A 17,233-nucleotide genomic window follows, 5' to 3' on the forward strand; every position below is an offset into this window, starting at 1 on the left:
TGGATTTATATCCCCCCTTTCTCTCCTGTAAGGAGACTCAAAAGGAGCTTACAATCTCCTTTCCCTTCCTCCCACCCCCACAACAAACACTCTGTGAGGTGGGTGGGGCTGAGAGAGCTCTGAAAAGCTGTGACTAGCCCAAGGTCACCCAGCTGGTGTGTACACAGGTTAATCTAGTTCCCCAGATAAGCCTCTACAGCTCAAGTGGCAGAGCGGGGAATCAAACCCAGTTCTCCAGATTAGAGTGCACCTGCTCTTAACCACGACACCATGCTGGCACTCATTAATAAGATTCTTATTAATAAAACACTATGTCTGATGAATTGGCTGGCAGGCTGGTCAATTCTTTTCACTGCCCTTTAAACTTGTACCCTTCTTCCACCCACCCCCTGATTTGTATAACAGACCTTTCTTTGTGCTGACAGACTGAAATGGTGATCAATGCATTTTCAAATTTTTACTGGTTTCAGAACAGAAAAGCCATTCTCTGTCCAACTCCCTCATGCTATATATTTTCATAATACAGAGCATCGTGCAAAAAAATTTTGGAAGGAAGATATTTCAAGGAGGGAAAAAATCCCTAAGGACATCATCAGACAACAGCAAGGATTACCTGGCATCACCACAAAGGACCCCTGGGGCTCCATGGCAACCAAACAGGCACTGAGAATGGAGGGAGAGTCTGCAGATGAGATTCCACACATTCGACACACCTCCTTCAGCTGCTTGCTGATTGTCTGCAACGAACACTCCCCAAGCAAGATACTCCAGTCTGGGGGGGGTGGGGGGGGGAAGGAGAGAGGTAAAATGCAACTGCCCTGTAGGAATATTTTTTTCGCACCCAAGTCAAACTGTAACACAATGAGCCATCGCTTACGGGACTGGATGGACCACAACAGCAAAATTTCTTGCAGAATTAGTTTGAAAGTGACCTGCTACTTTCGCCTTTCCTCTTTGCATTACAGACATTCATGTTCTTGCTCTGCTCCGATTTAGGCTACTGTTACCTCCTACTTGCAAGGGTATCCCCTCCTACAGTCTCTCTGCTATACGAGTCTTCCTTTCACATCAGTATGAGAGTCTCACCATGTATAACCTCTGCATTCACAGGGATCCACAGGGAGTCTCACCATGTATAACCTCTGCATTCACACCCTGACTCTGAGCCAAAGGAAAGGAGTTACTGAGGAAACTCGTATTTTCAATCTGTTCCCTGTTTTCACTCCCTCTCCAGTGGCTGGAATGGTATTGAAGAGAGATAACTGCTCTCTCCTGTAGCCATTTTAAAGGACTCACTCTACATTGCATCACTTAAAGGAAATGTGGAATTTCTGCTACCTTCCCCAGCAACAACAGATGCCGTTCTATTATTTTAATTTTATTCATCAGTTTTTAAATTGTACCTTTGGCATTATAGGGCAACCACAACATGCCATTTCAGATCACCACTCTCCAGCCTGTAACATCTGCTTCAAGTTCCACTTCAGAAGGTGAAACCACACTATATTTCCTGGTTATGACCATGCAAGTAGAATGGGGAACTATGAGGACCATATGTTACCCACAACAAAATAAAAGATGCACAATTGTATTTTATATTATTTTCTGTTCATTTAGTCATAAATGTTTAGAAAGTTTTTTTTAAGGTCTCCATCATGTACGTGAGAGTTGAGGGCATCCAGGCCTGACTCAGGAAGCTACACCCTCTGCTTCAATGTTCCTACTCAAAACATAAAGAGACTCATGAACCATCACAAAGGGTGCAGGCCTTGTGACTGTCTTTACCAGCTGCACCCAGGAAGAACACCTTTAGCCGGGGCTACCACCTTTTGTCTCCTGAAGGGATTAAGTCGATAAGGTCCAAGGCAGGAGCCTTGGGCCACTGATGAGACTGTAAAATTGAGCCAAGTAAGATGGGCTTGAGCACAACTTTATTAATATCTTAAATAAATGACACATTGTCATCCAGGGTTGCTGTTTTCAAAGCAATACAATTATAACTATTCAAATCCTAATGGCTGTGCAAACTAATGTTTATCACAATGCTCGGTAGACTACGAAGAAAGCTAAAGATAATTTAACCACCTTTCAGCTCCCCGTGGCCAAGGCGTCCAAGGCGTCCAATCACAACTCTCCAGGGCAGTGACGTCATCTGAACAATCCCGATGCACCATTCCCACAGCTTCTGCAAACCAATCTTCCGAGCTGACACCTTGCATCTTCTTGATCTGTGAAGAAGAGAGCACTGGAGTTCATTTGCATTTCAATCAGGTATTTATGTCATTGCAAATCCTCATCCCTGATGATGAGATACTTAGTCATCTTCCTTTCAACGCCATATGACCAAACAGTTCCCTTTCTGGAATTATTTTATTCAGCTCAGCTGTGAAGCCACAAGCCATCCTGAAGCAAGCCATTCTCGCTACGATTTGCATCAGCAGTAAGGGAACAGAGAGCTGTACTGCTCTAATCTGTGTGACATAGATCAAAACACAAGAGTATTATCCGTGCCTTCGTCACATCAAAACCAGTTGCTGCAACGTGTTGTGCGAGGAGTCATCCTCGAAAGCAATCCGAAAACTTCAGTTAGTTCAGAACACAGTGGTCAGATTGATCACTGATGTGAGCTGGTTGGAATAGATCCCACAAATATTAAAACTCTCTGTTGGTTACCAGTGTGATTCTAGAAAGAATCTGAGACACTGCTTTTGATCTATAAGACCTGCGTCTGAAGGATCTAAAAGACTGCATAGTCTTGAATGAAGATGCCAGGACTTTCTACTGCACACCTTTCTCCAGGAGCCCTCAGCCTTCAGAAGACAGGCAGGAGGCAACTGGAGACAACTCCTCTCAGTGGCTGCGGTTTTATTCTTCTCAGGGACAGCCAGTTGGGGCCAACTTTGGCAACTTGAAGGCCATGTGGAAGTAATTTAATCTTCCAAGTTCTGAAGATACATGTTTTCTGATTTTATCATTATTGGCTTTCCTATTTCATCATGGTTGCATTGTATTGTTTTGATTGTTTTCACATATTCAGTTCACTCTTGTCAACCTGCCTTGTCAGCACAGGCTGAAAGGCAAGGTAAAACCCTTCACTATTTTCCCAAGCGCCAGAACTAAAGCCTGGCATATCAAATCATTTTTACTGTATATACTCACGGATAAGTCGAGTTTTTCAGCCCTGTGTTAAGGCTGAAAAATGCCCCCTCAGCTTATACATTAGTCACCGGGCTCTTCAGGCGTGGCCCGGGACAACCTCCCTGCGGCTGCACAAGCCGTTGCTGCCCTCCTCGGAGGGTGAAGGGGGAACCCCGAGGCACCCCAGCTGGCTGGGCTTCCTCAAACCCCAGCCAGGAGGCAGAGGGAGCTCCTTATTTGGCCAGTGACATCAGGGGGAGTCACTGCCCAAATAAGGAGCTCCCTCTGCCTCCCGGCTGGGTCTGAGGAAGCCCAGCCAGTGACTCCCCCTGATGTCACTGCCCAAATAAGGAGCTCCCTCTGCCTGTCAGGTGGCTGGGTTTCCTCAAACCCCAGCTTCCCACCCTCGGCTTATACACGAGTCAATAAGTTTTCCCAGGTTTTGGTGGTAAAATTAGGTGCCTTGGCTTATAGACAAGTATATACGGTAATATAAATTTTGTCTCAGGTCTCAGTCCTAAAATGCCCACTTTTAAGAACTAGGAATCAAAAAAAGTCAAACAGGTTCATATGGATAGTTATTTATGCATGCAGCTTGCAGACAGGAACTTGTCTTTTTTTCTCACACAGACAAAGCTTATCTTGGGCTCATTCCGCACATGCAAAATAATGTACTTTCAAACTGCTTTCAGTGCTCTTTGAAGCTGTGCGGAATAGCAAAATCCACTTGCAAACAGTTGTGAAAGTGGTTTGAAAATGCATTATTTTGCATGTGCAGAGGGAGCTCCACTTTGTTATCCCGTTTTTTTTCCATCAGCAACTTTGAAAGATATGTTAAGAGAATGTGACTAGACCGAGGCCAACCACAGAGCCTCATACTAAGGAAGAATTCAAATCTGGGTCTTCCCAATCCAACACCTCGATCCAACACTCCATCAGACCAGCTCTTTTATGCCACCAGGGCAAAACAGAGAAACATAAGGCTATTTTTGCATCCTACCTGTTTGGCAGATCTATGTTGACGATGCACGTTTCCAACAGCTCCCCGTGAAGGTCAGTGCAGGAGGCCAGAAGCCACCGCTGGTCATGGGATAGACAATATCCCACAAAGAGAACATTGTACTTTTGACTGGCTTCTCCAAAGGTCTCCCCCAGCTCGGTCTGTTTGTCTTTGATGGGTGCCAGGATAAACGGAGGGGAGTACAACTGGATGGGACTGGGCCGCTGTAAGAACAGAACATTTCGTAAAGATATGCAAAAAAGAAATGGGTTGTGGATTAATACTAACTATGAAGTAATACCACTAATTATAAAGTAATACAAGTTAAGAGTATAGCAGGAATCAGCTTGTTGGGAATACTTTGCGTGGTGCTCAATTGCAGAAACAGGATGGCTCCACCGTGTACCATCGAGTTGTGACTGCTGGGTTTGCAGCAGTGTCTGATGCTTGAGTTCAACAAGCACAGCCAATCCACATCAAGAGGCACAAGCTCTGAGGTGTTGCATGAGCACATGTGCACCAGTACTCCAGCAAACTTGTAGAAACCATAAAAAGTCAAATGTCAAGAAAATAAAAGACAATCCTTGGTCTAAAACCAAATTTGTGGCTAACTAGCTGAAATCAGAGCAAAATTTGCCATATCTTCCCAAGGACAGCTTCAACCAAATGCATATAACCGATGTAGAGACAGATGTGGAAAAAGTAAACATGCCAACGTGCAGGTGAGTTTTATCAAATCCCCACCGTACACACTAAACACCAACACTAGAAACCATAACAGATCACAAAATTAGGGGATAAATTCCCACTTTGAGAGTGAACATGTCATCTTGAAACAATGCAGAACCAGTTCAAGAGTTTAATTTTCAAGACAATACACTGAAGGAACCAAAGGTATGCGTGACCTGTAAGGAAGATATATGCTAGGCAACAACAGCACATCGTTCCATTGCCAATTTAGAATGAGATCAATGCCACGTCTTCTGGACTCAGTGGGCTGAATAAAAGCCACTGGGCAGGATAAATTTGGATTCCCTGAAGATCCATTGACTGGGCAACTGATTAACTGCCAACTATATACAGAGCTCTTCCATCAGAAACGCTTTAAAGGTCTTTTTTGAAGGGGTTACATGTTTCAGTAGTAGCTTAACACCCACAAAATTGGTGTTTAAGTCAATAAAAACTCCAATTTAGAGTAATTAAGGTTGATGAGAGGCATAAGTAACCTCATCTGTGTGTTTTCCTCAGTCCAAGAGAGAAGCACTGCAGTAAGAACATATGAAAAGGAAGCACATTATTCCTCAGCTGAGACTTCTGGAATTCAGGGGGGAAATGCCCTCTGCAAAACCAGTCGTACAGTTAACTCGTTTCATGCACAGAAGAAAATTTAACAGCTCCGGAGACGGCTGCTGCCTAAGTTTCTCAAGCACCACTTGGAAGCGCTGTCCAGGTCACTTGCTCTGTCTTTTATGTCTGCTCCTCATGGTAACTTAAGAAGCAAATAATTTGGTGTTTGTTTTACATAACAGCTGCTATTTTGACTTTTCTGGGCGTTTTGAAATTTTCCCTGTATCCCTTGGGTTAAAGCGCTCACCTCGGGGTTCTTGAGGGTCATCTCGATGCTAGCAGCTGGCCCAAAGCCAGTCAGAGACTTAATGTGAATCTGCGTGGGCAGCGGCCGCCTGCACTGGCAGTAGACTGAAAATGCCAGAGACTTCAAGTGCTGAATATAAAAGATCTGCTCATCCTTCATGGTCTGCAGCATATATTGGCAAGGCACAATCTGGAGTGTGATGAAGATGCAAGTCAAGATTAAAAGGCCATTAAAAGGACCTCTGCATGCATACAACCATTTTACAAGACAGCAAAAATGTAGGAACACACCAAAAAAAAAACTACCTAATGGACAGGCACTATCTTTAGACAGCTAGCTTCACAACAATCCTTGTTGCAAAACCATGGCTTTGCTAATGTGTGAAGAATCCCTTAAATTGCTCCATCCGACAAAGAAATAGGGGTTCACCTTTGCTGCTGATTGCAGCGACCAGGAAGAAATTCATCAAACTTTAAACATGCCTCCAGGAATCCAGATAAGAAACACACACAAAATGGGCCCATCTTCAGCAAGAGACAGCCAGTTTTGCCTGAGAACATCCAGGCAAATTAAATCTTTTAAAGACTTAGTACATTCCCACTTGTGAGAATCAACAGCCCTATTCAAAGGGAAGGGGTCCAAATCCACTTGTGGAGGTGACGTGCTAGCTGTGCTGGTGAATTTGCCCTCCCCGGGGCTCCAGTAGAGTGGAGAATACGGATGAATGCAGCCACTGCGGCCATCGCCGCCCCCCCCCCCCCCCGGTGCTGGAACATGGTACTGAACGTGGTGCCAGTGTTCCAGTGCCCCTGCCCCCCCACAACCAGCATAGTGGGACTGGTCTGGGGGAGGAGCCAACATCAGTTGGAACCCTCTTGGCTATTCGGTGAACTACACCGGCAGGAATTGAGACTTATGCCACTGTTTTGGGTAGTGTAAGTCTGCGAAGCCCAATGGGGGCTCCTTGGTGGCAGAGAGGCTTTCATGCTTATGCACATATATGCTACTAGCCTATGATAAAGTGCAGATGCTTCTCCCAGGTACACATAGGTGCTATAGTTCCTCTTTTATGTTCCTGTGAAACACTGGAGGGAAAATCACCTGGAGAATGAAAGAATTCCTCATCTTCTCAGGCAAGTTGTCCAACATCTCCGTGTAGCATCTCATCAAGCTCAAGAGCCAGAAGTTGGCAGAGGCAGATTCCTCATCTGCAGTATAGGTAAACGGATCCACCATATAGATGACAACCGCAGGAGGGTAGGTATGGCTATCTGCTGACTCTGGCTCAGTGGGAATGCCTATCCTCTCCCTCTCCGTAGAGCTGGAAAAGAATAGGCCATTAGGGGCACATTCAAAGATTCTTCACGAAGGCACTAAGACTGGGGTGTGCATCACGGTTCAGAAAGGGGAAAGTCTGAAGAAGACCAAGAAAGAGCAGTCTTGCTGAAAATGAATTCAATGCAGCTAGTAACAAATAAATTATAGAAATGTGCCAACTTAAGAGATCCATTTCTCTTCTCCTATTATCAAGCTTAAGTTTGAGCCTGTCAAACAAGAGGCCTCAATGGAACACTAAGGCTTGGTTCAGACAAACCACAGTTTGAAACATCAAACCACAGTTTGCATTAACCTCTGTCAGAACTCAAACAGTGTAAAGTTCCAGCCATACAGGCAAACTGTAGTTTAGAAATGCTTACTTGTTTTTGACTTAATATAGGCACAGCCCCTCACCCCTCATATTTAAAACGGGGAGGGTAAAACCCACCACATTAATAAGTTCCCCAGCTAAAACCCACAGTGGGGATGTCCCCCCACCCACTGAACTTACTTTTCCTGCCCTTCTTGTTGCTGTTGAGATGAGTTATTTCCCGTCTCTGTGTCTCCTCCCGAGATTGTGCTTCCTTGGGGTCTCTCTGAGGAGTTTGCCCCAGGGACTGAGTTTTGACCTGGCGGCAGGCTGCCACTGAACCCTGACGAGGAGGTAGTGCTTGTCTGGTTAATACTGGGTACGGCGGAGGGTGCTGATAGCTGTGGCACTGTGGATCCAGAGGCTAAACTGCCACCTGCTGGGAGGTTTGTGGTCCCACCACCATTGGGTGTGGAAGTGAACGTACTGCCACTTGGGGGAGCACCAGGTGCAGAAAGACAGGCAGAGTTGGGGGGGATTGGTGCTGAGTTCCCAGATATAATCTGTTCCTGGCTTGAGGGCGGCGGTGCAGTCTGGTGTTTTGGTGGTGTCAGCAGGCTGCTATCAAGCTGCAAAGTGGCTAAGTAAGGTGCTGAAAGAATATTAAAACACAAAGAAAGGTCAGAGACCGTCACTGGAATTCAATGCAATTCCAAAGAGAAAGCACTGCACTGATTAGAGTTTCGAAACAGCATCCAGGCAAACAAATGGATTTTTTCCATTATAAATACTTTTAAATAAATACTTTTTAAATGCCTTTGCAGTTCCCACAGTATGATGGGTGGAGGGAAAGGAAACAAACTTGACTTGTTACTGCTGATGAGTCGTGAGAGCAAGAGATCTGTAGCTGGACATCACATTCAGGTTTGCAAAATGCTCCAGGACTTCGCTCACAATTCACATTATTGGCAGATTTCACGCCTTTGGGCTGTTCTTAGCTCAGAACTGGGCTTACAAAGCTCCGGAATCCTGCAACTATCCAAGGATCAAGAGAGCATGGCCCATCTGGTAACCACAGGTCCAACATCTCCTGCAACCCCATGCCCCATTCTAGCCAGAAACCCAGAAGCAGTGGGAAGATGAGTACTATAGACTTTGCACACAGATGCAGACTGGAATCATTTCTGAAATGCATCAGCAGAAAACTGGGGCTGAACTCAGAGCAGCTGTTACCTCTCCATTCCTTCTTTCTTAATGCCCATATTGGAAAAGGACGAGGAAAAAAACCTGATCGAAAACCTTTTTCACTCAGGTGGCTCTCCGACCATATGATTTATCCCTATTTCCCTACTAACTAAGTTGACGGTAATACATTCTGAGGTCCACATCGCACATCCGAGAGGGGAGGGGTGGTATAAATATCTAATAAAATAAAAAACAACGAGAAGACATGTGGGTGCCGTTGATCTGTGTCTCCCCGACTCCCACACCTCTCCTAATAATGAGTAGCTGAAAAATGACTTGACACAACATCACAGTAATGGTCCTCTGTTGCCACTTCCTTCATTGATTACCTCTTGCTAGGGGCAAGGAACTGTTAAAAACCATGACATCACACCATGGTTTTTCCCAGCTGTAGAATATCAGGGAAAAAGTGGATTGGCAGAAGACATGTACCTTCTCCTGACATAAAGTTTGGACTCAAAGGGCTAGAACCTAATGGTGGGTACAAGAGCTTCTAAATTACCTAAAGGCAACACCAAGGAACTGCCACATAAACAGTAGGGTATATTTTAAAACCATTACTACAAAATCAGCCAAGTACAAAACCAAAAAGTAGTACTCTTATTACATTACTCTAGGGCTAGGCGAAGTGTCAAGACTATGGGTGAAAATATTAAAAATTATAAGTGGCCAGATTTAGAACACTGTCCAAAATTTTAGCTAGAGCTATTTATTATATGCATTTCCATAAAAACACCTTTGTTAAAGTCACTACAGGCAGCTTACAATTTATAGTGCTGTAAGGAGACCAAATGGAAAACCTGAAAGCGAAGTCCTGTCTCTGTCTTTACCAAGAGACTGACAGATTTACATAGGAAAATACCAGCTAGGAAGCCTCTCCTTCTTGCAGAGGGGCGGTTCTTCAATGCAGAATGAAGGCATCTAGGACACTAGTCTGAAACTGCTGGTCCATATGCAGACGAAACGCAAGGAAAGCAGCTATTTGAAATCTGATTAACGCAATTACTCAAGTCTCCCAGAACGCAGAGAACAGAGCTGTCTGGCAGAAACAGCCTCCACATAATCACAGCATAAATGCTAATTTGTTTGAATATACCACCCCAGAACAAAAATGAGCTTAGTCTGGGAATCACAGGCTTTGGACCAGACTCAAGTCTAGCAGCCAAGACAGATATAAAGGACACCCGGGGAAGTTCCTCTCATTTTTTTCTGGTCCACCATTTAGCCTGTTTAGATCGGAGGGCAGGCCATAAGCAACAGTCAGGTTGGTTGAAAGAACACGAAATAGCTGTAAAAGCTGGGCTGCACTGGGCACTAAGGCAAGTCATTCAACCATTTTAACCTATTCAAGATGATGCTGGAAAGAAACTAGGCACATTCGTGGAAGACAGATGCATAAACAGTCATTAATTTGACAGCCAAGCTGATGAACCGCCATGTACAACGAAGGCATGCCTCAGAAAAAATTGCAAGTGTCACAGAAGCACCTGGCAGAATGCTCACACAGGGCCTTGGACTAGAGCAGGGGTGGCCAACCTATGGCACTCCAGATGTTCATGGACTGCAATTCCCATCAGCCCCTGCCAGCATGGCCAATTCCCATCAGCAAGGGCTGATGGGAATTGTAGTCCATGCCACCAGGTCATCTGGAGTGCCATAGGTTGGACACCCCTGGCTAGAGGGACATTTGCTCTGGCTCATTAGATCTATTCTCATGGTTTCAAGGTTACACCACCAGTCCTCAATTAAGCTTCTTAAATTTATATCCACTTTTCCATGTCAACTTTCAGGAGAGACACATCTATGGGAAGAATGGAGAGTTATGTACTGTCAAAGGAATTTGCAGCTGGAATCAACTGGCTGTTGTGGGTTTTCCAGGCTGTATGGCTGTGGTCTGGTAGTTTTTGCTCTTAACATTTTGTCCGCACCTGTGGCTGGCATCTTCAGAGACCTGTCCCAGTAAGATGAAGAACACATCTTAACGTGACAGGCCTCTGAAGATGACAGCCACAGATGCAGGTGAAACGTTAGGAACAAAAACTACCAGAACACAGCCACACAGCCCAAAAAACTCACAACAGCCAATCGAGAGTGACTTGACTTTTGAATTGAAGAGATCTGTTATGCAAAGGAAACAACTGCAGAAGATCTGCTGCCTCCATCCTCCCCCATCTTTGCTTACCTAGGTGGTGACGACAAACTTGAGCATAAAGTTTGAGCCTGGAATGATTGTCGCAGTCGTCATTGCCCCAGGGTGGGTTAAACCAGTCGCTTACAAGTTCGTCTGTCAGCTTTTGGGCCACCGTCTTTCCCACTCGCATGATCCCATCATGCAGCACTTTGCAAATTGGTTTATGCTGGCCAAGCCGACACATCTGAGGGCGCAAGGGAAAAAATGATTGCAGTGGCATAATACACTCACCAATTATATGCTTATAGACACAGAGGAATGCTAAGCAAGGGCACGCATTCGCTTCACCTAAGAATTAAACTTTTCAATAAGCAAACTGCACAAGCAGAAAAATCAATCTTCCAATAAGAGTATAATTAAGAGTCGGACTTAAAAGACAATTTTTTTACACAACTTGTGGCTCGAATCCTGAGCTGATGTTCCAGTGGCACGGCCGCAGTTCCACTAAGAATACCCTTTTCAATGATGCAGGGATTTTCCCCTCTGACTGCAGACCCCCATTTTGCCCCCAACCGACTGTTCCTGGAGGACCACTGACTGACAGGACCACAGTCTGTTGGGAGTATATGGAGAAGCTGTCTTCCTCTAGCATGAGACAGCTCACACTGCTTAAGATCCAAATCCGTATGCACAAACAAGGAAGACACTGTGCCTAAATGAGACTAGTTACTTTGGATGCTATTTTGAGTGGGACTCAGACCCTATGAACACTTGCTTTGGTTGCACCAAAACAAGCAGATGCAGCAGAGCTTTTCATGCTCCACAATATCTACAACTGTGGAAATGCTAGCTGGGTTAAGAACATAAGAAAGAGCCTGCTGGATCAGACCAGAGTCCATCTAGTCCAGCACTCTGCTACTCACAGTGGCCCACCAGATGCCTTTCGGAGCTCACATGCACGATGTGAAAGCAATGGCCTTCTGCTGCTGCTGCTCCTGAGCACCTGGTCTGCTAAGGCATTTGCAATCTCAGATCAAAGAGGATCAAGATTGGTAGCCAGAGATCAACTGCTTCTCCATATATCTGTCCAAGCCTACTTTTTAAAGTCACTGTTCCATTAATTCTCTCAAGTTGGACTAGCTATCGCCACCTCCTGTGGCAGCATATTCCAAACACCAATCACATGTTGTACTGCTAATTTGGAAGGTTACCATCTTCCATTGTTTAAGCATGACTGCATCCTAGTGGATAATGAAAATATTGCTGCTGAAGATTCTAAGAACAGGCAGGAACGGACTGGCATTGCTACATAGCAATATGGCTGACATTAACAAAGTTAACACAGGACTTTACAGATAGTTTTCATGTTCAAAACTTTAAATTACAGATTTTGTTTCGGGTGGTTATGCCCGGGTGCCAAATCTACTTCTGAGTTTTCAAAAGCTGCAATATACACATATACACATACATACGCACACACGCACACTGAGAAGCATGCACCCACCTAAACAGCCACACAGATTTCAAAATTTAAATGAATTTGGATTTTGAAATGCCAATAAGAAGTTAAATCAAATGAATCAGTGTAATTTCCACCACCTTGTGGTAAATTAGCTTGAAGCATAGACTGAATTCTTCTTCACTGATTTTAAGTCCCAGGGATTGTTGTAATGTCACCAAAACCAAAGTTTCGCAGTATTACATGCAACGAGTAACAACAGCATTACCTGGTGTTTCTCAAAGTATGGGAGGCTAGATTAAATACCAAGGCTACTTTTTAAAGTCACTGTTCCATTAATTCTCTCAAGTTGGGACGAGCAAAAGCAGTTCAGAAATACTAACTGTAAGTGCTATACTCCGTTGGACACAAGTACAAAGCAATGATTTGCAAATCTTCTCCAAATGTTTATGGTAAAGAATGCAACAGAGAACTTCAAAAGTCCTCTGTGACACCAACTTCCTTCCTACTCAATGTTTTAATTGTTGCTTTTTATGTTTCTGAATGTATCTTAACTTACGTTTTAATTGTTTTAATGATATGTTGGGAGTGCTTTTAACGGTTTTAAAATGCAATTTCATCACATACGCTTTAGCTTGTCAGCACCCTCAGTAGCTCTTATGAGGGTAGAAAGGCAGAAAAAATTGTAAATTAGATAAAAATAAAACCTCGTATACGGCGCTCAAGTCCCTGAAGAAAGTTTTGGCTCCATCAAGCAAGGCCTCGTTTTCTGGACACACCACGATGTAAGCAACATCTCGATGACCCCCGTATGGGTCCAGCAGCAGCCTCTCCCAGAACGGCAAGGAGAACGGAGAGATTGTCAGGAAATCCTTGTCGTACCCAACCAGCAAAGTAGGGATTGGAAGAGGCTCGGGAGACTCCTCTGAACCTGAAGCAAGAAAAGGGCATCAGAAAATCGACGGGGAAGAGCTGATAACATGCCCAGGTGGGGATTGTAAAGGTTTTAACACAAGTGAGGAATCCAAATAATTGGGAAGCTCCAAAAACTTCTGTGGAGATGCTTCTTCGTTTGCAAATGTACCACATCTCCCCCCTACACAAAACATAAAAGTTTTGGTGCTGGGAAAATGCAATTCTTCTTACAGTGCTGAGTGTCATCAGATCATTCTCACTGTAATTTAATACAATGATGACTCATAGAATCATAGAGTTGGAAGAGACCCCAAGGGCTATCCAGTCCAACCCGCTCCAATGCAAGAAATGATGATGCACCCCGTTCCTATGTCAGCTGCAAATTCTGATCTTTTAAAGAATCTATATGCTGTGCTACCCTGCACCACAATGTAACACAGATGCTTTAAGATGTGAATCATCTTAATAGGACAAAATATTGTACCGTAGGTTCCCCGTCCCGCCATTTTATGGAACTGCTGCCAGGTAAGGGGGCCTTGAACATGCTGAATGTTTTCCCAGGTCCTGCCAGTCCGCTTCTTCTGGATGGCATCCTGTAGAAAAGGCTGGAGAGACAGGAGCATGCGAACTACATCCTGGGAGGATAACATGCTGATGTCTAGGACTGGGGAGAAAAAAGGAGAAGCTGGACTCAGAGATTGTGTGACATCCATCTGTACGGCTTAGTTCCTTTTGTTACACATTTCCATAGTTTTTTTAAAAAAACTCTGAACATAACAATGATGCTCCATTTAATAATTTCTCTTACAGAATATCCCCGTTTATTAAATGCTAGTTTTTCCCTTAACCAGAATACCAGTCTTCATCAAATTAATTACTTAAAAAAAAAAACTCCACCTTCTTCCTTTGAGGTCTGGGCAGCATATATACAGTTAACCCTTCCACATCAGTGGGGTTAGGGATGTGGCAACCCCCCCTTGAAATCTGTGTGATATTTTTTGGCCCTCCCTTCACACCAAATAATAGGTCTGAATGTTTTCTTTTCACTTTAAAAAAAGAAATGGTGTATATTTATGGTATTAAAGATATAATATGTCAATTTTATACAATACTACACATATATTTTATGCACTTCTGAGTTTCTAAACTTTTCTGTGTTGTCTGCTGGCCTTTGCATGTCATCTGTGGCTTCCCGAAAACTCCCCCCAAATTCCCATTTACGCCAACCTGCAATATATCAGAACTGCAAAGAGGAAATTGTAACTGTAGTCTCTCTCAAAAGACCAATGTGTAAGGTAGGCAAGCTTCATGGTTTAGACCAGATTTTTGCAAGAGGATATGATAAATTCTACTTATCTGTGTTTTGTTCATTGTCAGATAAAGTAGCTTATTAAAGTTTAACTCATAAGACACTAAAGTGAATGAGTTAGAACAAAATTGTAGGCCACAAGCGCAATCTAAAGTTTGTTTGCTAAATCTAAAGTTTGTTGCAACCAATCCATATTTAAATGAAGCTGTAAATTCAAACTATCACAAAGAAACAGAGGTGCACTTTATAGGCAATTTCATTTAGTACATTTCTAAGCTGAACCTCGTGTACCAATTAACTTTAAATTATTCTCTAATGTTTGGTATGAGATGTTCCTGTTCTAACTGTGCCAAAGCTATACATAACCAATCAAGAGGTATGTATGCCCTTCACCCTTGTATACAGCCCAGCAACACTTAAAACAGAGTTGGAAATTACTTCAAAAGCTTGCTTGTATCGCTGTATGTAAAATGCAAAAAAAAGAAATTGTGAGTAATCCCTTTTGTAAATGAGGACAGACTAATAGGAACATACCACGATCGTGCATTTCCACTGACTGCTCGCTCCTGCTGAAAAAGACTGGAGGTATTGAAGACAACTCTAGCCACTCCCCTCTGATATTCCCCAGCAAATGGCTGAAAAGTATTATGACACTGATATATGACCATCAGTATAACACTAATGAACAAGCAAACATTGTGTCACTTTTCGTGTTACAAAGCATTCTAATTTATCTATACTGCCCATCCTAGCTATACTTGCATGACTTTTGTAATGGCAATGTTTTGTATTGGTATGTTTTGGTGAAGTGTCTTAAAACCAGCAAACATAGCAAATGTAAACATGTTCCCTGAAAATACAGAAAATCATACCATTGCTGTGAGGCCAAGAGTGAACTGTGGCACTTCTGACGAGGGCTTCATCAACTTTCCCACCTGTAGGGTTGTCCACGTACTGCCTCCCTTGCTCTAGGGCATTGAAACACTCCATCCAGGAATCATTGCTTTCTGCCTGAACTCTGTCGTAACTCCAGTTTGTGTAAGAGAGCACCTGCCGGCTGTTAGCAGACATATAATCCAAGTAGCTAAGTGAGGTGAAAGGCTGGGTGTGTTGATTCTGGAGGAGGAGGAGAAGGCTCATGGGGAGCTCCTGAGCCCTTTTGGATCCCTCTCCTAGCTGAGGAATCAAGGTGGTCTGACACATCATCAACCTCCGCTCTGCGACTTGGCCGATGTCTGAAGTCCTGCCGAAAATATCCAATTCGTCCTCAATAAACAACCCAGAGTTGTACCCTAGTTTGCGGTTCATAATTGCACTAAATCCACAAGTGCACCGATACTGGTCCTCATTAGACGAATCTGGGATATACAATCCCACATCTGCACCTTTAATATTCATGTTGCAAGCGCAAATGCAGCAGCTGTCAAAGTTGCTATCTTTAAAGATATTCAGCACGGAATCTGAAAGGATGAGTGTGACATACAAGCTGTGAGCTTCCAAAATCGGTTGGACAGTGGCTGGCTCCACGGAATTGAGAGGCCGGGTCGTGGAGGGTGTTGAAGCTGGTGACCCTTGGTCTGTGCTGTCATATTTTACAGATCCTTGCCCACTAGCAGTGCCCCCACCTCGAGGAGTCCTTGGGGTCCTGGGTGTGCGTGGTGTAGGGACGGAAAAGCGAGGTGTGGCAGGAGAAGGCAGTACTCCCGCTCCACTATTGCTAGCCGGGGCAGTGCTATTTAGCGTCACAGGAGTGCTCATCTGGGGAGTGTTCATTTGAAGATAGTCTTGATCTGCTAGGCTCCCGACACTGGGCACGTTGCTGCAAGCAGATAAGCAAACAAAAAAAAGCTCAACTGATTGGCTTTCTCATTTCATCACACAGTGTTAGTCTAAAAGGAAAGCAGGCAAAAGTATTCTAACAAGAATTCCCCCAAGTAACATAAAGACATTTGCACATCATATAGGATCTTAGCCACACTGAGCAAATTTTATTAGCGCAGCAGGAAAGAGGTAGAAAGTTACCAAACCTTGTATGGTGCCTGTATTCAAGTCAATCAAGTCTACATTGACACATTCTGAAGAAACAACAGAATTCTAAAGACACCTCCTATGAGACTCCTCCTATACATATGTCATTTTTTAAAAGGAACGTTAGGATTTAAGGAGATCATGTTTTCAGATGGGTACAATGTTTTACTGATTTGAGCCCACAGGAATTTAACAAGATCCCACCTACTGAAATACAGATACTACCTGTCGTGTCTTTTAGCCAAGCAACCTTCAGTTGGTATGACATCTGTTTATGCCACAACTACTAGAAGAGTAGAGGGGATGGCACCGGCACCACATTTTATATTACCCCATTACGTGTTACATCTCTGTGGTCAGAACATGGCAGCAACTTTCCGACAAGGTATTCAGAGCCCCTTGTCACGGAATTTCACAGTCAGGGCAATGCGGGTAAAGATCTTCATAATTAGTCCTACTTGCATTGCTAATAAAAAACACTTTTCTGAAAAATGTTCTCCTTTCTGCAATCACTCCCTTGATGAAGAAGTGGAAACCTGCGGGGAGGGGGATGGTGGCTTCCCCCTAAACACCTCTACTGTTCCTTTTCAGCTAATGTGAAGGTTTAAATATTCATTTTCATCTCCCATTTTGCCAGCCGTTTGAAAAGGAAACGCAGCGAAACCTGATTCTCCAGAAATAATTTCCTTTTTTTATCTCAACAGACTCGAGTGCCAGCCAGGAGGAGCAAAAAAAGAGCAGCCTGTAGGTTCGGAAAGGAGGCTGAGGAGCAGCAAGTGCATCACAA

General features: G+C 43.9%; 1 protein-coding gene across 2 annotated transcripts in view; it reads right to left on the minus strand.

The window, feature by feature from the left end:
* The window catches only part of MED13L (mediator complex subunit 13L), a 190,593-nt gene that overhangs the window by 15,171 nt on the left and 158,189 nt on the right, over positions 1–17,233 (minus strand). For both annotated transcript variants that reach the window (XM_048513786.1, XM_048513785.1), the window contains exons 17-26: positions 15,291–16,237; positions 13,594–13,773; positions 12,902–13,125; positions 10,787–10,979; positions 7,561–8,011; positions 6,834–7,053; positions 5,733–5,921; positions 4,139–4,362; positions 2,086–2,228; positions 614–772 (exon numbers count right to left, since the gene is read on the minus strand). In XM_048513786.1, the coding sequence (XP_048369743.1) occupies positions 614–772; positions 2,086–2,228; positions 4,139–4,362; positions 5,733–5,921; positions 6,834–7,053; positions 7,561–8,011; positions 10,787–10,979; positions 12,902–13,125; positions 13,594–13,773; positions 15,291–16,237 (2,930 nt within the window). The remainder of the gene's footprint in view (positions 1–613; positions 773–2,085; positions 2,229–4,138; positions 4,363–5,732; positions 5,922–6,833; positions 7,054–7,560; positions 8,012–10,786; positions 10,980–12,901; positions 13,126–13,593; positions 13,774–15,290; positions 16,238–17,233) is intronic.

Source organism: Sphaerodactylus townsendi, linkage group LG13 (assembly GCF_021028975.2).
Source record: "Sphaerodactylus townsendi isolate TG3544 linkage group LG13, MPM_Stown_v2.3, whole genome shotgun sequence".
In the NCBI taxonomy this organism is placed as follows: Eukaryota; Metazoa; Chordata; class Lepidosauria; order Squamata; family Sphaerodactylidae; genus Sphaerodactylus; species Sphaerodactylus townsendi.